This window comes from Ammodytes marinus (genome assembly GCF_949987685.1).
Source record: "Ammodytes marinus genome assembly, chromosome: 12".
In the NCBI taxonomy this organism is placed as follows: domain Eukaryota; kingdom Metazoa; phylum Chordata; class Actinopteri; order Uranoscopiformes; family Ammodytidae; genus Ammodytes; species Ammodytes marinus.
In genome coordinates this window covers 22,679,443-22,706,320 of record NC_137216.1, presented here as the reverse complement: position 1 = coordinate 22,706,320, position 26,878 = coordinate 22,679,443, and the positions used below count along the sequence as shown (strand labels likewise).

General features: G+C 39.8%; 4 protein-coding genes across 4 annotated transcripts; all 4 read left to right on the top strand.

The window, feature by feature from the left end:
* Positions 1-540: 540 nt before the first annotated feature.
* On the top strand, positions 541-7,614 carry scel (sciellin; the record flags this gene model as incomplete). Its single annotated transcript, XM_080038499.1, has 24 exons — positions 541-549; positions 922-943; positions 1,442-1,502; positions 1,660-1,719; positions 1,808-1,882; positions 1,996-2,028; positions 2,114-2,182; positions 2,268-2,336; positions 3,178-3,249; positions 3,361-3,429; positions 3,538-3,597; positions 4,435-4,503; positions 4,603-4,656; positions 4,752-4,796; positions 4,906-4,974; positions 5,059-5,109; positions 5,217-5,267; positions 5,940-6,014; positions 6,141-6,194; positions 6,291-6,347; positions 6,452-6,517; positions 6,661-6,769; positions 7,109-7,211; positions 7,298-7,614. The coding sequence occupies 24 exons, from the start codon at positions 541-543 to the stop codon at positions 7,312-7,314; spliced, it is 1,419 nt and encodes a 472-aa protein (XP_079894625.1). The 3' UTR covers positions 7,315-7,614.
* A 3,295-nt stretch (positions 7,615-10,909) lies between these two features.
* Positions 10,910-20,790, top strand: slain1a (SLAIN motif family, member 1a; the record flags this gene model as incomplete). The annotated part of the gene is made up of 9 exons (XM_080037534.1): positions 10,910-11,352; positions 12,986-13,122; positions 16,030-16,146; positions 17,094-17,213; positions 17,673-17,822; positions 18,537-18,872; positions 19,497-19,685; positions 19,843-20,170; positions 20,715-20,790. The coding sequence occupies 9 exons, from the start codon at positions 10,910-10,912 to the stop codon at positions 20,788-20,790; spliced, it is 1,896 nt and encodes a 631-aa protein (XP_079893660.1).
* A 1,634-nt stretch (positions 20,791-22,424) lies between these two features.
* LOC307258831 (uncharacterized protein) lies at positions 22,425-23,122 on the top strand (the record flags this gene model as incomplete). Its single annotated transcript, XM_080038498.1, has 3 exons — positions 22,425-22,445; positions 22,550-22,713; positions 22,888-23,122. The coding sequence occupies 3 exons, from the start codon at positions 22,425-22,427 to the stop codon at positions 23,120-23,122; spliced, it is 420 nt and encodes a 139-aa protein (XP_079894624.1).
* Positions 23,123-24,454: 1,332 nt separating this feature from the next.
* kbtbd7 (kelch repeat and BTB (POZ) domain containing 7) lies at positions 24,455-26,470 on the top strand (the record flags this gene model as incomplete). The annotated part of the gene is made up of 1 exon (XM_080038597.1): positions 24,455-26,470. Exon 1 carries the CDS (start codon positions 24,602-24,604, stop codon positions 26,468-26,470), a length of 1,869 nt encoding a protein of 622 aa, XP_079894723.1. The 5' UTR covers positions 24,455-24,601.
* Positions 26,471-26,878: the final 408 nt, after the last annotated feature.

The following is a 26,878-nucleotide window of genomic DNA, read 5'->3' as shown; positions in this document are numbered from 1 at the left end:
TCTGCTACATGATATTGTATAGTAATGAAATATTTCAAGCAACCTGTAGATGTAAAAATAAGATGAGCTTTTTCGACGGTATATGGATTACTACTGTATACTCCTCAAAGCGAATTCTTAAATCTTCCATTGTTACAAGGCAGGTTACATTGTTTATATTCAGCGTTCGTTCAACATAATTCAGATCAGAATTACTTAAATTGAATTCATGTTTGTCAATGATTAACAAACTTATCTGTTCAGAAAGCTCCAAATGGAATGTTCTGTTTTAATTTTTACCCCTCAAGACATTTGTTATTCAGACCTGTCAGACAAGTATATTTTATATTGACATGCCCAACACTAGGCAAACTGTTTTTGGACTAAACTACTCATGAGACTATACTGTGGATTGTGTGACTGATAGTTGGACAAATGTTGTATTTTTGCAGTTGTAAATTCCCCTCACACCTGTAGGTAACTGCCTTAATGCTTCTGATATGGAAGAGTACATGAAGTCGAAAGGGCACAGTCTTTATAACCTGTAGTGTAAGGCAAGGCATGTCACCGGTACGCCCCTCTGTTTTGCTGACAATAGTGTGTTTGCAGAAGGTGTGTTAAAGAGGGTGGGTGTGTCTTGGCGGTGATGATCGAGACAAACCAGTTTTACAGGCTAATCAGGGAGTCTGGTGTTGACCCAAAAAAGCATGACACATTCACCAAAACCAACCTGATCAGATCGCGCTAATGAGTTGAAAAATGTATTGTGCTTTTTGAGATGACATTGAATTATCTCATGTCAAACTTCAACAGAGCATTCACTGTTTATGTATGTGAAAGGGCTCGGCTCACATCGCCATCTAGTGCTAATGTTACTGTGGCGTCTATGTCTAATGAATTCCCTTCTTGTTCTTTCACACTTACAGGTGAAGTTAAAATGAGCCGTTTGCACCACGTAGCAGTTGTGAGTATTGAAAAATATATTTTTAAAATATATATTTATTGCACACTAGTCTAGTATGCCATCATGCAATTCACAACATGTGGTGAGTTTCTAAGCTGAATATGTGCAGCAATTGTAATGTGGCATACAGTATGAATAGATCTAAATATATGCAATATAGGGCTTGTATAATTATTTAAAATCTCAAATGTATATCAGGCCAGAGTAGGTGGACGATCTTTCAGTATATAAAAAGGTTAAATGTATAGCCTACTAAACAGTACAACTTTGTAGGTGCAAATGTAATTGTATTATAGTATTAAAAAATATATTATTCACAATCACAATACACAATCCATTCAGTATTTTTAAGCTAACTGTAGGAGCAGAGACACATAAATTAGTTCATATTTGATAGGCTTTATCATATTTAGTAGTCTTTACCATGCTTCAAAGATCTGTATTGCTTTGAATATGTGAGCTTGAGACACTCAAGTTTTCCTTGTCTTGTGCTTGCAGCCTCTCTCCTGAAGGATGGCAGCTGGATCAAAAAAGCAGATGATGAGGATGAAGACGTAGAGTAAGTCATGTTAAACACAGATCAAATATTACACACACACACACACACACAAACACACACACACACTCATATCTCAGTTACCCTTCAATTTTACAAGTCACCACGTTGAGTCTTCTCCCATCTTATAGATTTATTTTCCTTTTTTGTCTTCCTTCAGCCGGGACCCAAACTTTGGCAAATCTGTTCTGAAACGCACAAACAGCAACACGTCTGGAGGGTAGGACAAATGTTTCTTCTTTTCCTTTAGTTTTAGTCCTTAATCCTTTTAACATCATGTAATAAATGCATCGTCTTTGTTTAAACAGTAGCTCAAGTTCTGAAGATGCCAAAACCTCCACAACTATAAGCACGTCAACATCTGTGCAGGCTCTCTCCAAGAGGTATCATTTTATGGTCTTGTTATACTATCTATTTATTTGTTTATAGCAGTTGTAGAATTATTTTTTTATGAGATTGTGACAATAACATTCAATTGTGATTTATTTAATTGCAGATTCGTGGGAAGCCAGGAAAATCTGAGTAGCAGGTTGGTACAGTAACAAACCAACAAATTAACATACTATGCATAAGAATGTTGTAAAGTTGGTTTTGTATTCCTCCTCCTCCTCTAGCACCTCAACCACTACAATCACCAAGGGTGGAATAACCACTGAGACCTTCAGCACCACCCAGAGTCCAAGGTAGAGAATAGTACAGCGTATAATATGTTCCATTTTATCGTACATCTGTGTCTGTCGGTTTAATGACAACTAGGGTTTCTTGCAGATCCCCTGGGATTAAAAGTCCCACGATGAGTGATGCGTTCAGTGAGCGGGTCAAGTCTACAAGCAAAGGGTAAAAACCTACTACTCAATTAATGAATCAATGGTGGAAGGAACAATTACGATCTCAGTCTTTGTTACTTAGCTAAATGTACAGAAGTATTATCAGCTAAATGTACTTAAAGTATCAAAAGTAAGTGCTATTCAACAATATTGAGGTTCTTTACTTTTTTTGGAATGAAATATTGTACTTTTTACTTTGTTAAAGGTTAAATTACCTGGCAACATTTAAGGTCTGCTTACATGTAAACAATAAAAAATGTGATCCAGTAATGAAATAATGTTACACTGAAAAGGATTCTGCATAGTGAATATTTCTTTATAAGTATTTTTCCCAATCCACTTTATCAAAGCATGAGCAGCCTTTTACTGTTAATGTGGAGCTATTTAAGATCACTTTAAAAAAAAATGTGTGGTAAAGTACTTGTGGTTTGACATGTTTTCTCACAAAATAAATATGAGGGGTCATGAAAAGGTTATTGAGGTATAGGGAAACAAATAACATTCTGCTTCATAAATTTACACTAATGTTTTGGACAATTATAATACTATAATTGTTGCTCTTTTGTGACATAGGGTCGTTTTGATCTCTTTTGGCAGACAGTTTTAATCAACTTAAATGAAACTATTTGGAGGAGTTTAGAAATGAAATTTGTCTTTGGTAGAACTATGTATAAGCATCTCAAATGTGATTTTGGCAACAGTTTAATATTTACCAATTTGTTATTGTATAAACAAATGTAATAATTATACTCTGAAATGTAGAGGAGTAGAAGTAGCAGAAAATGAAAAACTCAGTATTTGAGTAAATATACATATAAACTGCTATGTAATTAAAACATCTTTTCACACAGGCAAACTTTCGCACCCTCCCCACCAACCAGAACAACCAAAGTAACTGAGACAACTGTAACCAGCGACAAAGGGTACGATATTGTATTATAATAATTGTTTATTATGATTGAAAATGCATCATTAAATTACAGAGGAATTTAACTCTATACCTCACCTAAAATGTTACCTGTATTTGTGTGCAGTGCGGAGGACAAACTTTATGACTCACTCATCCCCTCAGCCATCAAGGACAATGTATCATCCGTAGACAGGTGATATTATCATTCATCAAACCGAGAAAATAAATTATATTGATAATGACACCATGCAATCAGTAATAACAGTAGGTCCTGTAATAAAATATGTTTTCTTCTTAACAGAAATTCAACTGTCACCACGACTGAGACTGTGACAGTGAAAAGCAGCATCACTGACTATGAGTGAGTTTCACCCTGTCGTGGGTAGCCTTTAACGCAGGGGACATATAGTTATATTATTATATAGTACAGCAGATAAGCATAACAATCGTTAGTAAGTGAGATAAAATAACTTTTTTTATAATTAATATTAAAGGATACGTCTTGGTGAGATTCTATATTTTGCTTTTCTCACATTGTCGACAAAATGGGTGATGGTTGTTGACATATTCCTTCATTACTAAGAACGTGGGCATTATTTTGAGTCAGTCCCACATTCAACGTTCCTGCTGCTATTCATACTAAGTAGAAGAGAACTGTATTAGTCCGCTGCAGAAAATTGTACCAACAAATGCACCAATTACTCTTATTTGAGTAATGTTTGCCGAAAAACTGCAATGCTCAGCTGATTAAGAAAATAAGTGATTTTTTTAAAAATTGTATTATGAAGTTATATAAATATTTAGACTGTTAGTAGGAACCAGGCTTGGGGGGTGGATAAGTTATTAAGTACTGAGAGATGAACACATTTCATGAGATTTGTTGACGGAGAGAAAAATACAGACTAATACTGGCCTTATCCTTTAAAATGTTGACTTCAACGAGGATAAACTGTATATACTGTTATGTCACTGAGCCCTTACATAAGGCATTTTCATGGCCTGTAGCCTAGGGTGAGTGACTGGTGCTTGAGTGTATAGAGCAACATACATGCCTGCAACGCCTGCCTGCCTGGTGCCCCTTGCAGCCATGGAGACAGGATAACAATCTATCAGCTGTATTAATAACCCTCATTAAAAAGCTCCTTTAACTCAATTCAATGCATTCATAGACTACAATTTAACCTGTATTTCTGTGCAGTGCGGAGGACAAACTTTACGACACACTCATCCCCTCGTCCATCAGGGATGATGTCTCTGACACAGACAGGTGATCATTTATTTCATAAAGCCTAAAATGAATGAGTTATAATGATCATGACACAACAGGAATACGTAATTGTACGCTGTTATATTTTCTTCTTTACAGCCTCTCAACTGTCTCAAGCTCTGATACCATGACAGTGAAAAGCAGTACATATGGGTGAGTTACTGCAGGACTAGTTTTGCACAGTGACAGTGACATTAAATACAAGAATCTGTTGAAAAAAGTTCATTTTGTTTTTTGTTTTCTTGCAGAGATGGAACCAAATCTACAACCACAACGACAAGGACTGGCTCTACGTAAGTTTAACTTTCATCAATCTTTAAAAAAATATATACAGTATATTCCCCAAAAATAAGGATTGCAATCATAATCACCATATATTCATAATATTGTTGTCTTGCACAGGGCTGAAGATAACCTGTATGACACCCTCCTGCCTTCAGGCATTAAGAATAGCCTGTCTACTCCTGCCAGGTCAGATGTCTAAGCGAATTAAGTTGAACAAAACACATTTGAGGCTATTTGAAATGTATAACATTAGGTGTGTCATTTTCTCAGTGATACCAGCATCACAAGGAGAGAGGTGTACACAGTGGAGAGCGGCAGAGGGTGAGTCCTGGAAATGAATGACCGAGAAGGATTGATAGTGTTATCTCTATATGTACGGTGGTATTATTATTATTGTTATCTTCTGACATTGTTTTTATGCTATTTAGAGGAGAAAGCCCTACTCTGTCATCGCCATCCACCACCCACAGAACCTCCAGGTAAACATGTTGCCTATAAGATAAGAACATTACTGTATCTTAAGAACGGTGTCGGCTCTCTTTAAAGAGAATACACTTGTATTTCAGTATGTAGGCCTATACATAGGCTATATGTACAGACACAATTATCATCTGTAAACCACCCCAGATTTTTATGGCGATTATTAAATGTAGGGGTCGAATCTAAAAAAAGAGGTAGGCTTACTTTTGAGCTATCTACAGACTTTTTTTTAGGGAAAATACTATTTAATCAAAAGCTTTTTGTATAATTTTTTTATTTATAGTGAATATTTTTAAAGGCCAATTTAATTGAAATCGAGGCTGTTTTAATACAGTTTAGCAAAAGAGCAAAATGACAACATTTTAATTTTATTCACATGTTTTTACATTTGAAAGAGGCCCCTATGACTAAAGAATTCAAATCACTAAATCATCTTCCAAACATCAAAACATCAACAAATGATAATAAGCAATATATACAAAGTACAGATGAGGAAGATTGTAATGTCATTGCTTTAGTCCAGGATTAACAAGTAGACTTAAAATAGCATTAGTGAAACCTAAATGAAAACATACCTAAATGATGATATCATTATAAAGATCCATCTAGTTCTATAAAATGTTGTGTTGCTACCATATCCCAATTCATTTATGTGCTTCTTTGACACACAGCTACAGCAGCCTTTACGATACTGATATCAGCACCACCACCCGCACCAGCTCCTACACCGTCAGTAGCACGCGCAGGTAATCATTTGACTTTTATCAACATTTTTTCAACATTTTTCACGTTCAAATATCGTGCCTCTCTGTTTCTTAAAATGCTACTGCGGTCTTCCTTTTCCCTGATCTGTTCTGTCTTTGCACACACAGTGACGACTACAGCAGCAGTAAAAGCTACACTTCTTACACCAAACCAGACAATGGGTAAGAAGCAGGGCAAATACCTCACAAAATCAAACAGTAAGTGATAAATATTCTGAATCTATCATGTGATCTGTGGTTTATTTTGTCCTTGTACAGTTATAATGATTACGGCGGTTCCAGTAACTACAGCACCTCATCATACAGGAGCAGCAGGTATTCAACAATATATTAAATATGGCCGGGTTCAATATTGATGTGCAAACATTATATGAGAGTGAAGAAAGACTTGTAGAAACTGATAACTGTCACTCTCACAGCAGGTCGGATGATGATCCAATCTACTCCAAATCCTCCACTACTAATGTGTATGCTGGTACTGAAAGGTAGGACAATTGTCTCTCCTGACCTTCGAAACAATTATTTGAAAATATAAATGTTTTATTAAGAAGAATAAACTTAGAATGTATGATAATGTTATTTTTATGTAGCCTACTTTAATATATTAATCACCTTGTGTCCCATACAGGACAGTGCATGAGAAAGACCTGTGCACTGTCTGCCGTAAGCCCTTCGACGGTGATGCCAAAATGGTCCTGGATGACATGAAGATCAACTGCCACGCTACCTGCTTCAAAGTAAGCTGATTCTTTTTTTGTGTCTACTTCTATAAAAGTCGGCAACACGCAGTCGTTGAAGAATAAGTATTTTGAAACTTTACTTAAGTAAAAGTAGTGATATCACACTCACCCAAAAAATACTGTAAAAAGACCTCTTCTTCCTCAAAAACATTTGTTCTCATAGCAATGTTTGTTGCCTGCAAATGATCTTTTTCAGTTTGCATGCTGTAAATCTGGTGAATTTGGGGACATCATGTAAATCCCTTACAACAAAATTTTAGCAGAAACTGCTCAGCTGACTGCTCTGTGCGTGCCTTAACTCTTTCCTCATGTGAGTGATTGCTTGTGTTTTTGCAGTGTAATGTGTGTCACGACACTCTGGATAATCTGAAAGCTGGTGACTCCATGTGGATCTACAAAAGCAAGGTGCACTGTGACAACTGCTTTGAGATCACCAGAGGTAAAATACAGTTTTATGTTTTGTTTTTAAGCCGTTTCTGATTTTTTTTTTTAAACTCACTAAATTATTATTTTGTTTCCCCACAGAAAAGTGGCGCCGCTGAGTTCTCCCAAGCCCTCACAGAAGATATGAGTAAAAAAAAGGATCAATGATAAAAAATTAAATACTATGTATCTACGTATATGTTTTGGGTGACATGGGTTAAAGTAGGTATATTGACAAAAACAGTTCTTGCTCTATTGCAACTAGTTTGTAAAAGATTTGACATAGTATTTCTGATATTCTTATAAGTCTACAGCCGTTAAGGATGACTGTGTAACAGATAGGAAGTATTGCAAGATTTAGGAGGGCCGGGGGCTTTTTCTGTGTGCAATAAAGGCAATCGATATATCTTTATCTAAAAATGAAGCAAAATGTGTCAATTCTTTCTCTTTGTTTTCGTACCATTTTTACTCCTTCATATTCATATGAAGAATGGTGGTATGTGGTTTCTTTTTTCTTTTCGCTGTCGTAAAATTTACCTTTTGGACAAACAGTAGAATAAAAAGGAATAGAGATAAAGCCAACACATTAGAATAGAAATAGAATTGTTTTGATATTAAAAATGTCATTGAAATTCTGCAGTAAGGTAATCAAAATTTGCCAAATTTAGCGGACCAACATGATATATTAAACTGAACTGCCAGTCATTCATGAATGGTGACATAGGCTAAGTCTGTATTCTTTGGGAATTCATACAAGGAGAAATATGTTTCAAAGCTAGTTATAGGGGAAGGTGGGGTGATTTGTGCATTTTGGAAGTTGCAAAACCCCTTGTTTCTAGAAAACCGTGGAAGAAATTGGAAATGTGACCACATATTTAAGAAGAGCCATCCATTTGACTCATCCTGTAAAGAAGGGAGACACAAGGAATAAGATATAAGCACATTTAAGCTCAAAAAACTGTGTTTTGCCTTTCAAAGTAAAATTTCCATGATCAAGGTTTTTTGATTATTGTGTCTGAACAATTATAGACACGTTTGAAAACATTTGACACATGTTTTAGTGCTTTGGTATGCTACACTTTGAGTCTATATAGTTAGCACAATGTCAACCCTAAATTGCTGCATCATGCCTATTATCCAAAATTCTGGGGATGGGGTGATTTGTGCGCAAGGGCCTGGGTGAGTTATAAGTAAGTAAGTAAGTAAAATGTATTTATAAAAGCACATTTATGACAGTTTGCACTGTCCAAAGTGCTGTACATAGTGCATTCAGTAGGTAAACAATGAAGGTAAAATAACAATAACCAAAATAAAAGACGTAAAGCCCATACATCCACATAAACACAGATAGTAGTGCAGAGGTAAGTAAGTAGTGCAGAGGTTAATGGGGAGGAAACACCAGGGTGTACATATGGGTTTTGAGCCTTGATTTAAAGGCAGAAATGTAGGGGGAATCACATTTGTCAGGTGGCAGTTGGTTCCACAAGCACGGAGCAACTAGTGCAAAGTACATTTCTGAGAGTTGTGCCAGTGGCATGGCTGTATACGCTGGTCACCAAAAGAAAGTGATAGTCTACAGTAGCTCAGGAGAGAGTGACATCTCAATTCCACTTAACGACACCACTGATGAGAGTTCAGATGGCCAGAAAGATGATGATGGTGACTTTGTCATTGTGACACAATGACGCACAAATCACCCCACGTAGTGGGGTGATTTGTGCGACAAGACAACTTTTTTTCCGAAAGCTATATTTCTTAAACAGTTTATTCCAGATCCAAAGTTTTTATTGCCAGGGATGCACAACATCCTGAAATATATGTACATATTTGAGTTGGAGACATAACTGTCAAGGCCTCACTTTAAAATCACTTTGAGTAAAAAGTTGCACAAATCACCCCACCTTCCCCTATACATGATTTTTGGATAACGTAACTGATTGTGACCCTAATGTATTGCGAATTGACGTGATATTTTTGTAAAATCAGTTTATTAAACAGGAGTTTTTCATGTTGCAGGTAAGGTTATAGTTACATCATTATTAATAACATTTATTTTACTCCAAGCAATCATTTTCACTAGCTTGCATGTGAGTTAGCTTGGGAACAGTTAGCTACTACTTTGCAAGTTGATTACTGACATAAAACAACAACTTTTTGTATCACAGTATTTTCCAAAAAGTTTAAATATGAAAAATCATCAATATCTTACTAATGATGCGTACATTCGCATATCTGCAGAGCCCCAAAATCTAGATGTTGGACAAAAGCAGGGTCAATTTGTTTTTAAATTTTGAAAACAAAACAAGTGTCCAACTGCCTGAAGCTTTTCCTAATCACAGTTCAAATTTGATCAATAACACATAGAAAATGAATTTTTTTACACAGTTTTTTCCAAGGGAATGTCTAGCCGTTTCCTACAAGCTGGAGACTCCAAAAGGACACTTTTGGTCCATGGCACATGAAATGTAACTGTGTAAAAAAATTCATTTTCTATGGGTTATTGATCAAATTTGAACTGTGATTAGGAAAGGCTTCAGGCAGTTGGACACTTGTTTTGTTTTCAAAATTTAAAAACAAATTGACTTTGTTTTCTTCCAACATCTAGATTTTGGGGCTTTGCAGATATGCAAATGTAGGCATCATTAGTAAGATATTGATGATTTTTCATATTTATTTAAACATTTTGGAAAATACTGTAATACAAAAAGTTTTTGTTTTAATGTCAGTAATCAACTGGCAAAGTTTCAAAATGATATCATTAAGTTCAAAAAATTCCCCATTAGCCCATCCCCATTCACCCCCATTCACTTAAACAGTAGTTCTGATTTACTATGTCGTCCCGCTGTAGCTTTCCAGCAGTTTGTTGACAAGGTGGTCCACCCAGGTTGTGATCGTGGAAGGTCCTAGATGTCATTTTTGGTGAACAACCTTTTACAACGCTCCATGTCCATAAAATCACTTTGCCCCCTGGGTAGGCCTAATAGCTAAAATTTCTGTTATAACAAGGCTAAGTAAATCAGTTGGAAAGAGTTAGCTTAGCTGAACTGTAGACATACATGCTACGAAAATAATAATTAAAGGGTGTAATTAAAATTTAGGCTGGTGCCAGAATATTTTAGATGAACTTATTTAGCTGTCTGAGTAACTTACAAATGGTTAAGTAAAATGAATCATGGCTAATCATTTATTTTAGTAAACATAAAATATAGGCCTATATAATAGACTAGGCCTATAGGCCTATGTATATTAATTTTATCTAGCCTATTCATTTATTTAGCCTATTTATTTTTTGGGTAGGGGGCAATGATAAGTGTAGCCTATAAAAAACAATCTAGGCTAATAGGCTACATTGTTTCAAAAATAGAAAAAGAGACACAAAAACATAACGCGCGCATATCTGTCACGTTCTAATTACTCTTTATTGGCACTAATGTGTTGCCATAATGAATTCTTCCTCAGCGGTGGTGTGATGGGAGTTGAACTCCAAGCTACTGTCCAATGAGGTGGAGGCTGTGCAACCATCCCAGCGGCAGCAGCAGCAGCATCATTGTGTGTATCTGGCAGTGTGTGTGAGAGAGAGCGTGTGTGTGTGTGTGCATGTGTAGTAGCCTAGCTTTAAACGGGGGAATCTGGACACCCTCTCTGAATTGAATAGGACCCTCTGCAGGCAGGCCGTGCTTTTCTTCTTGCCACTATCAATGTGCTTTTTACCAAATGGAAGCAGAGGTGCTGAACCCCCAGATGATGGCAGACGTCAATGGCAACAATAAAATTACCAACGCGGAGCTGGAGGTGATAAAGCTTCAGGAATTGGTCCGAAAATTGGAGAAGCAAAACGAACAATTGCGGACGCGAGCGAACGCTGTAAACAATTGCTCCGTCGGCCCTCATCTCCAGACCTCGTTGTCTTGTCTGCAACACGGAGGTACATCTTGTCCGACTGACAATTTCTCCAGTAAATATGGCATTTTGAGTCCGACACATGCTCCCGGACCCCGGGGTTCACCGGAGGAGCCGTTCGACTATTTTCAGCCGAGCTCGGTGTCTCCTGACGCCGCGGGGGAGGACAGCGGCGCCGCCGAAGCCACAACTGTTTTGGATGAGGTTGATGTTTTGGACCTGCACACCGTGCTCCCTGTCGGAGAGCCTGATAGCTGGTAACTATACTCTGTTTAGATTGCCCACTTTACTGCCCCCACAAAGGCTATGTGAGAATCAGTGTCCTTGTTTCTCTCAGCCTAATAGGGGATGTAAAGTAGCCTTTTGGTTAATTCTGTCCATTGTCCCCTTCTTAAATAAACTGAATTGAATAGATGCTTAAAGGATTGTCAACTAACCCCAGTTTTGTGACGTTATGTGTAATGCAACCCTGCCATGTATCCTCATATTGATTACTTTATTGATTCCTCTGCTGGTGGAATACACTTGCAGACAGTGGCAAAGAGAGTGACTTTTTACAGGAGGAAAAGCAACCCAAACAGATTTGACACAAGCTTTGGGCCTCTCAGGATGCACTGTGCACGCAGCATATTATGCTTACTGTAGGTATCCTTCAGAGTAAGCAGCACTGGAATTAAATAAGAAACAATGAAACCCTTCAGCCTGTGATCAAACAGCTCGGCTTTGTGTGTAGTGTTCTGCCCCCAGGCCGAAGCACTTTGAAGCTGACTAACATAGCTCACACACTGACATGGTGTTTACTGAACCGTTTCCAGGTTTATGTATTTGATGTGATGATGTGGAAAATGTAGCACACAGATTAGTGCAGCACTGATGGGATCCAGTGTTGACCTCACCCACTTTGTACTCTCTCCATTTAACATAACTAATTGACCCAAGTCAGTGTCAAACCAAGATCTAACTGCTGAATGAAAAGGTCACTTCTGCTCGGTTCATATTCCTCTTGGACACAAAGGTGACATGTCTTTTTTAAACCCATTAGGCCTACCACTACACCACAAGCACCTGCCTTCGGTTTATTTACTTAGATTGTCAGAATCACATCAGATAAGTTTTACCCTCTTTATTAAGTGGGCCTATGTTCCACTGATGGCAAGCACTCGGTAAAATTGGGATCTAGTTTGCAAACTCCCTTTTCTTTTTCTTTTCTTGATGAAATGATTCACCATTTGGTGTATGACATGTCCAACGTGGAACCTTCAGAAATGTTTTTATCCAAAATGTTCAATGTATTATCATATTTGCAGAGAAAAAAAATTACATAAGCTGAAACAATATGATTGTTGGCCCTTTTTAGTATAGGTTGTTCAGTTAATCTTCTGTTGGTTGTCTAGAATATACATTGTTCATCGATATAACGCTACAAGTCTCCAATGCCCACTATAAGAAGAGTTAACATCAAAACACAAACCCCCATCTTGCTGTGGGAGTCACATACTCCCAGATCCCTGATACATTACTGCAACTAAAGCTGTCACCACATGAATTGTTATTTTTATTAGACCGTTGGTTCTATATATTTATGTTGTCGTCATTAAAAAAAAACCATCAGGCCTTGTGGAAAACCTGAACTTTTATTCTGTAATGGCATTTGGATTTTATGAAAAGCTCTCCCTCGATGCAGCCACGGGTTGACCTTTGCTATAAAGATCGGCCACGACACTGGGATGATCTTTCAGAAGAAATACTGCCACCGTAAAACTCGTCCCTCCAGATCTATAAGATATACAGTAGTACAGCAGTGCCATACATCACTGTACTGTACATTACTGTAAAGTAACACTATGCATTGTGCTGTAACCTGTGGGTTGTGTTGTTATGTGTTTGTAGGCTGTACGTGAGCCCCAAGGCCAAGCTGCAGGGGGAGAGTCTCCTCAGCCCTCTGCAGTGGTGCAGGCAGGTACTGGACCACCCGGGGCCCGAAGTGGAGCTGGCAAAGATGACCCTGTGTCATAGACTGGACCAAGGTACCGTACTACAGTGTGTATGCTGCTCAGATTAACGGCTTTTATATGGCCACATCTGGACATGTGTCTCTCTGGCTGCTTGGCATGTGTTCATAAGCTGTGACACACTTTATAAATGTCTCCACGTGCAATCGGGATTTCAGCAGCGATTTTTAACGGCGCACAACTCGGTCCTTTCGAACCCATTTTGACCATTTAAGTCACACTTTGGATTTATGGGTTTTTAAGCACCTCAGCCAATTTTCCCACAGAGTGATTTTTTTCTGTGTTTGCTAAGTTGGAAGGACTCCCATTTACACATATCTGTTTCTCTAGAGAACAGTTAAGATCAGTTTAAAGGATTTGCTACTTTGCCGATATAAAAAAAAACAGTTCCTTTTGGAGGGAGCCATGCTGTTGGATCGCATTACAGTGTGTTAAGAAGAAAATACTATAGTATAAGAGGATTATACAGCTTTGGTAAAAGTAGCACCACCAACAAGTGGCTCTACTTATATGTGTTTTGCATCTTCATTTAAAGGAATGAGGAAACTTTTTTTTAACTTACATTATTATACAGTTCATATTAAAGGAAATATGCATTTTTAGGTTCTTGCCAGGACGTAGATGAAAACTCATGTATGTTGAATTCAATCCGATAAGCTTGGCTTAGCTTATCATTAAGACTGGAAACAGCGGGAAACAGCTGGCAAACAAATTTGTCAAGTTGTCTGAACTACACTTTGGTATTTGTAGCTTAAGTTTTGCCTGTAAGTGGATTGCATTACTGTTTGATGAAGCCAGGCTAGCTGTTTCCATCTTTGTCCAGTCCTTATGCTAAGCTAAGCCAACCAGCTGCTAGCTCCAGCTACATAATGAACAGACAGACATGAAAGTGTGGTATCCATCTTCCCCTCTGAATCTCTACAGCACAAACATTAACTCCTTCTGGCTTTACGTGGTATATTTACTGCCCCGTAACACAACGACCTTCAATCCCTTATGGAACAATCCATTACCTCACTGTAGCATTTTCCAGGTGTGATGGTCATAAAATGTGTTTACCCCTTCAGTCTAGCAAACCTGACACCTTATTGAAAGCTCCTACCTGTATCCTTTATTGATTGCAGCACAAAGGTGACTCCCCATGCCCCAATTGGTGAACTACAAATATTACACTTATCTCTCTTTAAGAAATGGTTTCCACAGGGTATATTTAAATGCACACTAGTGTTGTCCTGGTTTTGATATACTTAGAATAGACTGTCAAATAAACATGGAACATAGTGAAACGGGGCAATTCAACCCTTTATACCATTATTCAGGTTACAGATGGTCTGATCTGTTGCCGTCTTTGGCTTATCCACATCCAACAAATCTGTTTTTTTGATTTCAGCATGTAAACTATAGTTACATAATTTAATGTCATATTATCATATATTTAGTTTAAAGTTGTGTTGAAAGCAGCATATTGGGGTTTTCTACAAAAAAAAAGACATGATCTTCAAATACACTAACAGGACATGCATAAAAACCCTCACCATACTAGTCCGCTACTGAATAACATTTGCTGCTGGACCCAGTTTTAGATTTTGGTGCTTTATAGTCAACACACTCATGCATTAGGATATGGTTGCTATAGAAACCTTGCTTACATTAACTGAGTTTTTGAGGCAGATATGACCCAATACTCAGCCTGTTCAAGAGACTCTTGTACTACTAGTGCATGCATGTGTGTGTGTGTGTGTGTGTGTGTGTGTGTGTGTGTGTGTGTGTGTGCGTGCGTGCGTGCGTGTGTGTGTGTGCGCGTGTGTGTGTGTGTACCCGTGTGTACCCATTTGTACCCGTGTGTATCCGTGTGTTCTTTGATTTTAAAATCTTAGTTTTCTGAGACCAATTATCCTCATATTGTGGACGTGCAGTGTCCAAACTGTGCTTCAGTTATGCATAAGTGTTTATTTGGATGTTTATTAGTATGTGTGGGTAAACATTTTCAAGGCCCTCTCCTTCCTCTAAAGCTGCATTCACTGAAGGTTGGCTCTCCTCTTCTGGGTCATGAATACATCCTTGTCTCCCGAGCTCCGTTAGCTGTTGTTTGTGTAACTTGCCGTGAATGCTTGTTTTATCCAGTAGTGGTTGAGTCTAATTGTGTCAGGAATGCCAAATGCTCTGCTGGGTCAGGTATATGCCTCTCTGACTACCAATCAGAGGGGAGGACCTCAGCGTTTGATCACGGAATACACATTATCTATTGTCAGTCATGTCCTTCCACAACTAAACACAACTAACTCTCCACCAGTCTCTAATAATTAGTGAAAAAGAGTATTACTACTTGCTAGTAAGGCATACTTTATCAACAGTTTAAAATATGCAACTAAATGCTTTAATTGTCGTCTATTTAGAGCTTATAGATTGTTTATGAGGACATTATTGACGAACGATGCCTGCAAGTCCAAAATCAATGGGCTTGTTTAAGCATTAATAAAGAGATTTGTTACAACTTTAAAACAGTATGTTATGACAGTGTTTTAGCATGAATTGAAAAATCTAATTTAAGCAGTATAAAGTGCTACTACCCAAAGTAGACCACATCTAATTTTGATTTTGGGAATAGGATGAAGCCTACATTCACAATCCCTGCTTATCCTTAGATCCCTCCCAAAAATATCTGTAGTTTAGCCCAATAAGCTGCTGTGGGAAGCTAAAACCCAGTCTTACTGTATCAGCCTCTTTTGGCCGAGCCTGTGAACCAATCGTTTGAAAACATCAATACTGATCCGTAAAGAGCAGATTAACATTTGGCGTGAGCGTGCTGGAATAAAATCGATTTACTGTTATGTGTGTGTATTGTGTGGAAGTGTTTGTATGTGGTACATGGTGGTAGGGCAATCACACTAACATGTCCTTCCACTACAATCTTGTGCCCAGCTAAGCGGCGGCGAGGAGTGTCCCCCGTCCGTCCATACAGCTGCATAGAGGGTTTCTCCACCCTCAGCTACCCCGTCCTGCCTTACACTAAATCTGCTGCACTAACTGAGTCCACAGGTAACACTCACTCACACGCATCCTGCATTATGCATATAACTCCTCCTGCTAACCACCAAAGAGTCATTCAAATCTCTGCTTGGTTTCTTTGTGGATGTCAAAGTTTCAGTATTAAGCTAATGCAGCTGTACACTAATTGTCAAGCCAAGTCACAAATGACATTTTGCTTTAGGGCATTAATGTCCAATCACTGAAGCCACACTAATTGGTTGGTTAATTTGGTTGATTCATTGATTGATAGAAAACTTGTCAGTTATGGTATTGGTTTAGAATGAAATGTCTCAATGAATATTGGATGGATTGCCACAAAATGTAGATTCAAATTCCAATTTGGTTTATGAATAAACACATGCTTAAATAATTTGTGAGCTTTAGGTGTATCTTGTGTTTAATGCTAATTAGCAAAGATGTCTTCATGACTTCAACAGTTTGATGTGTTGGCTTCTGAACAGTGCTGCTTTATCATTTTACTCAAGTATCTTGCCAAACAGAAATGTCTACAGAAAGTGTAAATGGCAGCCAATTGTCTTCAATTTTGTCCAGACATTTAAAGTGTATTCTACTTAACACATAATCTTCATTGCTCAAACTAAAAGTCTACCGTTTTCGTGCAACCTCATGGTCATTGCTTCATTTAAAATCCAAAGTAGTACCAGGACAGAGCCAAAAAGCACCCGTTGCGCCCAAGATACTTTGGCAGCTAGTCGTATTAACATAACCCAGATTCTCAAAAAACCTATTACTAGCAGTTTACTATCAGTTTACGGGAAATACCAGTGAAGAGATTATAAGGTTGTACTCTCTGACAGATGGAGACAAACAAGCTAAACACACTCAACAACACACACAATGTCAGTGAGTGCAGGTTTATGCTGAGTTATTATGCATGTTAGGTTGGTCATCAGCAGTTTGATTTTTCTGTCTCTTTTCCTTCTTTTCTTTCAAAGCCCCGTTGCCGTCATCTGCTGCTCAGTCTTTCCTCCAGTCGACTCTCCCGCTCAGGGCAAGCTGCAGCCTCAACCTCAGTGACAGAGCGCCCACCTTCCTGTCAAACTCTGCTCTCCACAGTAAGACCCTCGCTCACGTACCCTGCGTTCCAAATGGCATACTCTTTCTTTTTTCTATTCTACACTCGGACACCCGGGTGTGTTTTTAAAACACAGAGGCTCTGTGGATGTGACGTCACTTCCGGTGCGCACTGGATTGTGGGTCAGAATCGCCCAAATAGCATGCTGATTTCAACGCTAAAAAATCTTGGTCGGATGTAGTAGACATCCGGGTATTTTTAATAATACTAAATTTGACCACAAGAATTGGAACATCCTAAATCATTTCTATCATACTAAATAGCAGAACGTTTGGGTATTGGAACGCAGCCAATGTGTCTTCTCTGCTCTGTAATGATTGTAAACACTTAACGTCACATCTGTTAGGGACATGTTTTCTGTGTATTGAGCACCTGGATCTAATGTTTTTCCTTGTATTGTTGTGCTAGAGGTGGCTCTCATGTGCATTTATTTTTTCAGACGTGACTCGTCGGCATGCAGCCATCAGCCCCCAGTCTTCCCTGGACAGTGAGGTGGCCGTATCAGAGCTGGAGGACAACCCTATCTCCATGGGCTATAAACTGCAGGACATGACAGATGTGGAGGTCATGGCACGACTGCAGGAGGAGAGTGAGTTAATATTCTTGTATTTGCTGCGGGACGGGGGGGTGTTTAAGAAAACAAAACATAACCTAAATGAAAAAGGTATCTGAAGTTTGAACTGAATAAATCCCCATGGCCACTGCTGCTAGAATTGCAGGTCATTATAGGTTGAACGCAAATAAACAGAATTTGTCCACCCCCTCCCGTTTGTACGGGTTTGGATGTGATTTTTGAGTTGATAATCATCTATGATAATCAGTGTGCTGTGGTGGCGTCAGATATGATTTTTGGAGGCAGTAATTGAAATATTGGTGGTTTGATTCCTGGCTGCCCGTATAGCAGCATATTAAAGAGTCCTGGAGCCACACCATGGAACCTGGTGTGATTAACTTTTGGTCCACAAATTACTTCCTCGACTAATCGTTGGATCTGTAAAACATGCAAAAACATTTCTGATGTATGACTTAAAACTCAAATAAATGTGTGACCTTTTGAACAGTTGAACTTGAGCAGACAGCAATATCTTGGGTGTGCCTTTTTTGTTTTTAAATTATGCAGGAGATTTCAGGGAGAAAAACATGGCTTTATCTGTCTGGTCTTCAGATTCTCTTGAGTGAATAATATATGAGTGGCGCCTCCGGAAGGAAATGTATCATTCATATACTCCATGTATGAGGTTCAGGTTCATGTTTTTTTCCCGCATATACTGTAAAAGCCTTGATACAGTATGTCCCCCTGTAGGTCTCCGACAGGACTACGCCTCTACCTCAACCACGGTCAGCCGTCGCAGCTCCAGCTTCTCCTTACACTCCCTCAGGCGCAGTGAGATGGATCTAGAGGAGGAGGATGAGGAGGAGGATGAGGGCTACGACCAGCTCCCTCCTCCCCAGCCCCGGCTCTTCCGCATGGGGTCTATGCAGCGGGGCGGCCTGCCCCATTCCCACACCTTCTCCAGTATCAGAGACTGTAGACGCAGCTCGGCCACCCCTCAGTTTTCACTCAGTGGACTCTCCCAGTACTCGGGACCCTCCAGCGTGAGCACAGAAACACACACACAAGCATACAGGAATAGCACAGGTGAGTGTGTAATGAATTCCAGTTAAATTATTTAATATCATCTTTAAAAATGTGTCAATGAAATGAAGATGCATGTCCCAATTTCATCTGAAAGCATCTTGACAAAGGTGCCAGGAAGGATTTAAATAGTGCTCTTGGTTACAATATTTTAAAAATGCATCCTCCGTTAGGGTCAGTGTGTCAGTGTACACTGCATCAGTTGCATGAATGACTGGTGCTGTCTAAAACTGATATTACCATCATGGTGAGAAGCATATTTAAAAGTAGGAATTTCCATGAGTTAAATTTGAACTGAGGAATAGTAAAAATTGTTCTGTAAATTTAGGAAAATTTGCTTTGTTTGCAAGAATGAGATGAGAAGAGAGATAGCTACCGCCTGCAGCTGGTTAACTTCGCATTGCATGACTGGAAACAGTGGGAAGCAGCTGGCTTGGCTCTTTCCAACAAACAAAACAACTAATTGAGGTTTAACAAGAGCTTATGTTGGGTGATTTTTTCTTCTTCAGAAGCAATGACCTTTCTATTCCCCAAACTGTCAAACCATTTCTTTGATATTAGAATTATGAAACTAAATTTATGGAGTCGACACTTACAATACTCTGGTTTGTTGATATGGTTGAATAGACAAGCTACGGAGAAGCATGCCCAACCTGCTGCGAGCTCCCAGCATGCCCAGTGTTCCCAGTATTCCATGTCTGGCTTCCCCCGTCAACCCACCTTCACACTGCCCCTCCTCCCTGCCAATGATATCCTCACTCCGGAGCAGCCAGAGCTTTGACTCCTCCAATGGACTCGCACGGCTCCAGTCCTCCAGTAAGACTCCTTTCCTCAAAGTCTATGAATAAATTAGATGACACGGCTCATTTTTTATTTTTGAGTGAATGTAGAGCTTGCCGTTTCCTGAAGGCATGGCAATTTCAAATGCAGTAATTGCAATTCTGTCGCTCACTGTTTCGACTTTCTTTGTCAGTTCCTTCCCCAGGCCAGCTCAGTCAGCGAGTGCAGAGCATGGGGAACTTTCCCACTACTGCCCGACACCCGCTAAAAGCCACGGCGTATGTGAGTCCCACAGTGCAGCAGGGCCCCACCTCCCTGTCCACCTCTACTAGTCTACATTCCATCCCCAGCAGTGCTGCACTGTCTCAGCCCCTCAAACCCAGCATTAGTATGGTACCACAGCCCCTCAAATCCAGCGCCAACCAGTCCGCTGTCCCTCGCAGCTCCCTTCCTCGCCCAGCGTCCTTTGTGGGGTCAAGTGGACTTCCTCGTGCAAGTAAAATCTCCCAACCCACACGCAGGTATGAGATAAACTGACCTAGTGAGTTTCATGTAAGAGACTAAAACTTGAAAGTATGCTACATTTTTAAATGGGCTTCAGAGCTGTCTCCCTAACCCATACTTTATACTAATGTTAAGAAAATATACATTGTGTCCGTACTGTAAAATTGAGATTTAAATTCAAAACAATCTGTATGAATACTAAAAAAATAAATATTTACCCTTCAACTCATTTTTCCAGCAAAAATCCCAAACATTTGATCCTTCCAGGTTCTCGTACATTCGTGCCTTTCTTGTTCTTACATTAAAGGTAAATGGAGAATTTGGGGTTTTGATCGGCAGGTTGAAAAATCGATGGATTTTTCTCTGGTTTCTGATTAATCCAATAATTGAAAATAATTAATCGACAGATGAAATGATCATTTAAAAAAATAATCACAAGTTGCAGCCCTATCTTTATAGGCATGGAATTGGGACACAGCACTGGTGTTTAAAAAACTCTGATTGTTTATGATGCTTTATTTGATGTAGGTATTTAATGGACTTGTTTCTTTCCTTGTGCAGTTTGCTGACTCCACCAAAGAGCATGGCTGCCCTGAGTGCCCTGAGGGACGGCAGCTGGAAAGACGGCTGCTACTAAATCCAAATTAAACTGAAGCTCAAGAGGTGCACAGGGTACCCAACTGATTCAAATGTTTGCCATCAGGAGGGCCCAGTTTTGGGCTGCGACCCAAGACAGAGTGACTGTTAACATTTCTAAAAAGGCACTACTCCTCAATGAAGGACAAAGTAGAGACTGAGAACTGTTTGGGTCCAGCAGGCTGGATCTTAACCTTACTACCTGCTTAAAACACAGACTTGACACACTATGAAAAAAACCTGGCAATATTCTGATAATCAGTTGTTAAATGTGAACTGGATCTTTTTTGATATGTGTTTCTTGATTTGTCATTGTGGATAATGAAGGCTCTCATTCAACAGAATGAAAATTTCTCTCCAGTCGAAAGCTTAGTAAAAAAAATAGGTCACAGTTGTGTACATGCTATTCATTATTTAGTATGACTAATTTTGCAATTATTGTTTTTTTTTGTCAGACTGTGGTGTCAGATATTAAACTTGGAATTTTGTAACATCCTGTGCCTGTTAAAAAGTATTGTAAATCATGTCAGTTATATTTATTGGCTGGACCTCACAGCACTTTTAACCAGAATTATTATTAACGCTTTAAAATAAGTTATCTTGAGTATGACATTCATTGAAGTAAGTGTGCACACATAATCTTTTGGGTACTCCACTTTTCATTATTGTTTACTTCAGAGCAGAGATTTGTAATGTTCTTTGATAAACAAAAACAAATGCTGCAATAGCACTGCACATAGAGCCCTGATTCTTTTTATGGAAGACAATAATTTAAAGAGGAGGTACATTTTTAAAGTGAATAAAAGCCTTTCAAAATATGTTTGTATTATTCCTGTCATGAATATAGTTCACTTGGTGCTTTAAAGTATGAAGAAAATGTATTTTTCAAAAAGGTCTGATGCCAGTGCTCAACTGCAGATGGCATTGTTTCTCAACTGGTCACAGTGACAAGCTTATATTATTCTGTAATATCTTAGAAATATTCATTTATTTAAAAGCAAAACGTGTGCTGTAAATGTGCAGAAATAACCTAAACTTCCAGTGTCTTTAAACAACTCTAATTTAATGAGACCAAAAGTTCAACAGAAAATACTGTTCCTGGGGTTCTACTATAATTGTCTAGTGTATTTAAAATACTTAAGGCAGTAGTAGCCTAAAAGTGAAGTGCCTTGAACAGCTCTTTCAGTGAAAACATCCATAAATTAAAAATAAACAATAGAAGGACATAAAAAAATATGAATCTCCTAATTTACCCTGGAAATCCGAAATTCCATGCAAACAAGTCAATTGAAGCCATCTTGAGTTCAATAAAGTAGAATTGGCAGGATAAGCCCATTTGTTTACTTGAATCCATGACTTGAACGTTAGCTCATTAAGGGACCATGGGGCAGAAATGACTAATGTTTAACAGAGTAGTATGTTGATGAGGAATCTCCACAGTAACACTCAAACCATGCTCATTCGTGGTATCCTGTACCTTGGGGTAAGTGAATACAATTGCTTGCATGTAAATATGCGTATTAGTTAGCAATTTCTGGAGCATAGAAACCTTTCTACTAGAACCTTTTGTCAAATTAGGTTTATGAAGAGGGTTAGAGTGTGACTTGCACTGCTGATCTTTTGGAATTGGAGATAATGCCCAACAAAGCCCAAGAGGTAATCCGTTTTAATTTTCTCGTCCATGTTACCTTTAAGCAGAAAAGACACCTCATATGCATTCACTGACACTTTCAGTGAGGTCTTCATATAATTTCTTCCAGGATGCTGTAATTAACCTGAAGACACTGCAGGAGATTTCCGAGCAGCTTGGTTTTGAGTGGACAGTTTTGGCATATGAGCTTGGCTTCAGCAGAACTGAGATAGGGCGGTTCCACCCCAAATCTGCAGAGAAGAGTGTCCAGGCTAGGACTATGTTGGAAAGCTGGTACAGTGTGTGTGTGTGCATGTTTGTGTTACTTGATACTGTAGGCACTGTCATAATTGTTGAAACACCCCTATGTATGTCCTTTGAAATATAATGCTGTATTATTGACACTTTAACAGCAGTATATTAACAAGGATCATCAAAGAGTTGTTTTCTTGTTACCTTTATTCACAGGTACGAGAAGGCTTGGGACAAACCCAATAAGACCAAGCTGCTGCAAGATGGACTTGAGCGTGCAGGCAGACGGGACCTGGCTGAGAGGCTGCGATGCCTTCACTGGGGCCACCAGAAGCTGAGCCGTAGGGTCGAGCTGCCCTCCGCCTTCCCCTTCCTCATCACAGTCCACAAAACCATCCACAACCAAGACGCACTACGCAGGATCAATGACCTTAACCGTAGATACACCTAAAGCTGGATAAAAATACACAAACAGCTGTGGCTATGTGTATAGCTCTTGTTTTACAAGCATAGTCGGCTAAACTTCACACTGTAAGTCATTTAAAAAAGTGTGCTGTATGTAATGAACGACCAAATAAGAAGTATGGGCCAGTGTAATGAAACTCTTTTTCTTGTTGAAAATAAAGCGTTGTGATAAAGATAAAAAGCTAGTGTTTTGGACCCATTTTGAATTCCATTTATTTCTTTAAAATTACTGACTTTTCTTAATCTTCAAATTACTTTTGAAGAGAAGAGAGAATGTCATCTGGATCAGACTGCACTTTATACGCCAAGCATGTAGACACATACAAGGAATGTGACTCAATTGTTCAATACCTGTCAATGTATTGACAAGAAAAGAGCCTTTGCTTTGCAGACATAGCCTATAAATATTCACTTTGTCAATATCTACAAAATTCCCATTGAATACGAAACAATAATACACAAGAACAATCCCTTTTTAAATGTAATTTATATTTAGTGTAATATGTTCACTTGCTAAAAGAAAACAACAATACAGACAAAGGTGTGTACAGTGTTTTTTGTGGATCATCGGTCCTCCCCATAGGCTAGGCCTATATAGGCCTATTATTATTGACAATAGGACATTTTCAATTCAAAATTAATTGGTAGGCCTAGGAGCATACATGTTAATAATCCTACAAACTGAAAATAAAATAAGGTCAGTAAATAAAGTTTAATATCTTGAATCAATCCCTATCAATAAGACATGACTCGACCTATATACAGTCTATGGAATCGACCCAGTTACACCAACCAATCAGAGACTACTTAGCAGGGTTGTGTGAGCGAGCAATGAACCACAGCGGAAACAACGCAATGTTGCCTTCAAAGTAAGAGATTGCATCTTTTTCATATGAGGTTAAAAATACTTATTTAAGTTAAGGCAGTACTAAAAACGAGGGAATTTATATAAATCCATGGAAGGACAAGTTGAATTGGATATGGATTGAAATAAATAGAAATACATGCAATACGTTTAAATAAGATGTTCTTTTAATTTGGAAGTTTCTTCGTGAAAATGTCGTTTCAACCCCGGCCGCCTGACACTGTTATTTTTTGAGAGCTTCTGTCTCCTGCACTCAAAACAGATGACAGCGTAGACCAGGAAAATCAAAGCAAATTGATACTACTGTTACAACGACTTTGGAATTATAATTTCTGAAGCATGTTTACAACAAAAAAACTGGACATTATGATCATTCGGAGCCCGAGTCCTGTTGGTTTTCAGACACACAGGCGACTGCACAGCTGTTAAATTTGCTGGTAACGTATTTTTTCACGTGACATGTTTTGCTTTTCATTTATCAACGGATGTGTCATTATCAGCGCGCGGACCCAGTCGCGTCATTGGACATGTTGAGCGCGAGATAGCGGGTTGTCTGAAACCCCCTCGCTGACGTTTAAAAAACCGACACATTTGCGGGCAATGGCTTCGTCGCTAAGCTGTTTCAGTGGTCCCGAGGTGTTGGAGGACGTGAACCACGCTCGGGGTCTGATGAAGGAGTTGAAACGGCTGTACGAGTGTCGGCTGCTCGGGGACGTCACTATCGGGGTCGCGTGCGAGGAGGATTCGCACAGCGAAGTTGAGTCTGCAATATGTGACATTGACCAACTTTTTCTGTGCAGCCGCAACGTCCTTTCTGCTGCCAGCCCCTACTTCAAAAGCATGTTCACCGGGGGGTTAAACGAGAGCGTGCAGGAGAGAGTGGTCATTAGAGGGGTGGACGCCGAGTCAATGTCTGTTATCATCGACTATTGTTACACAGGCAGGGTGACCATCACGGAGGGCAACGTCCAGAGGCTCTACTCTGCGGCCAATATGCTGCAGCTTGAGTACATCAGGAAAGCTTGCTCCAGCTTTATGACAAGGCGGCTGGACGTGTCCAACTGTGTGGGCCTGCTGAAGTTTGCAGACACTTATGACAACCCTGAATTGAAGGAGAATGCTCAAGCTTTCATAGCCAGGAACTTTAACCAGGTGTGCCACGGCGAGGATCTCTGCGAGTTGGATTTAGCTCAGTTGAAGGAGCTGTTGTCTCTGAACACTTTGGACGTGGACTGTGAGAGGAAGGTATGCTCGGCCGCTTTGCAGTGGGTAGAAGCCAATGCACCACAGAAAGGGGAGGATGCTTTACAGGCACTGAAGTGTGTGCGTTGGAACCTGTTTACGGAGAAGGACAGGTGTTTCCTGGAGGGCCTGGTGGCGAGGCCTTTCATTGAGAAGTACCTCGCTTCGGTCTTTGACCGGCCTGCAGAGGACGGCTGTGGGATGCCTGCAACTCTGGATGTGCCCAAAAACAGAATAGGTGTGAGTGCAAAGGAAATGATTCTCTTCTTCGGTCTACCCAACGACAACATAATGTGCTGTGACCCTTACTCAGAAGACCTGTATTTCATGGCTCCTCCTTTACAGGACCTCAGCAGTCAAGATTACAAACGTTCCACCATGGAGTCCTTAATCGCCTGTTCCACACCTGAAAACAACTTGTACCTAGCCTCCCACCTCTCTAAACACTTCTGGCTTTACAATCCCGTGCTCAACAGCTGGCAGGAGTTGGCGGAGAGACCTCTGGGGAGGATACACTCTGGGATGGGCTACCTCAACGGCCATGTGTACCTCCTTGGAGGGAGAAATCCAGTGACTGACACCCGACTGAAGGAGGTGGAGTGTTACAGCGTCCAGAGGAACGAGTGGACGTTTGTGGCTCCTCTGCCTCACTCTTTAGGGAAAATGCAGGTGGTGGCTCTGAACGACCACTTGTATGTGGTGAACAAAAGGAGAATGCTTTGCTACGATCCCAGGAGGAACCGCTGGCGCCACTGCGGGTCAGTGAGAAGAGACAAGCTGCACAAGGCCTGCGTGTTTCAGGACCAGATCATCTGCGTGTGTGACATTCCCGTGGTGAAGGCCTACAGCCCCACCAGAGGAGAGTGGAAGAGGTTGGGGGACATTCCCATCGACAGCCGGGCTCTGAACTACCAGGTGATCCAGCACGACAACAAGCTGCTCCTCCTCACGCAGACTTTGCTGCAGCACAATAAAAACAGGGTCCTCATCCACGAATACGACCCGGCCAGGGACAGCTGGAAGAACGTCATGGCGGTGTACGTGTCCACACTGGGACCCGTGTGCGTTTCCACACGCGTGTACCCAGCATGCCTGGGCTCGGCTCACAGCTTCTCCACAGAGGAGGACGATGACAGCGGCTCCAGCGCCGACTGGGACTTTGACGGGTTGACGGACCCGGACTCTGACTCGGGCAGCTCTAGCTCTTTCTCAGACGAGAACTGGTAGTTGAAATGTGTTACCGTGTCAAAGAAAATGTTTAATTTGATATTTAAATGGATCTTTACAGGGTTCTGTTTGCCAGGAGAGGTCACAGATACAGAGTCAATGGAGTATTAAAGCTGCAGAGTGTAACTTTTTTCAAATAAATGATTGACGGTTACATTCAAGCCATTACCAAACGAGTTGACACAGTATATTAAGCCATATAAGCTCCACAAAACTCTCTGGATTCATCTGTATTGCAGCGTTTACAAACTGGTGTCACTCAGAAAAATCCCAAGAAGCTCCCAAGAAATGTTTTAGTTGTTGATTCTACTGCTAGGAAAAAAAAACCTTGACATACAGCATAAGAAATAAAATCCAATGTAATAACTCAGAACTCTTCATGGGGGTAAAATAAGTTACGCACTAGCT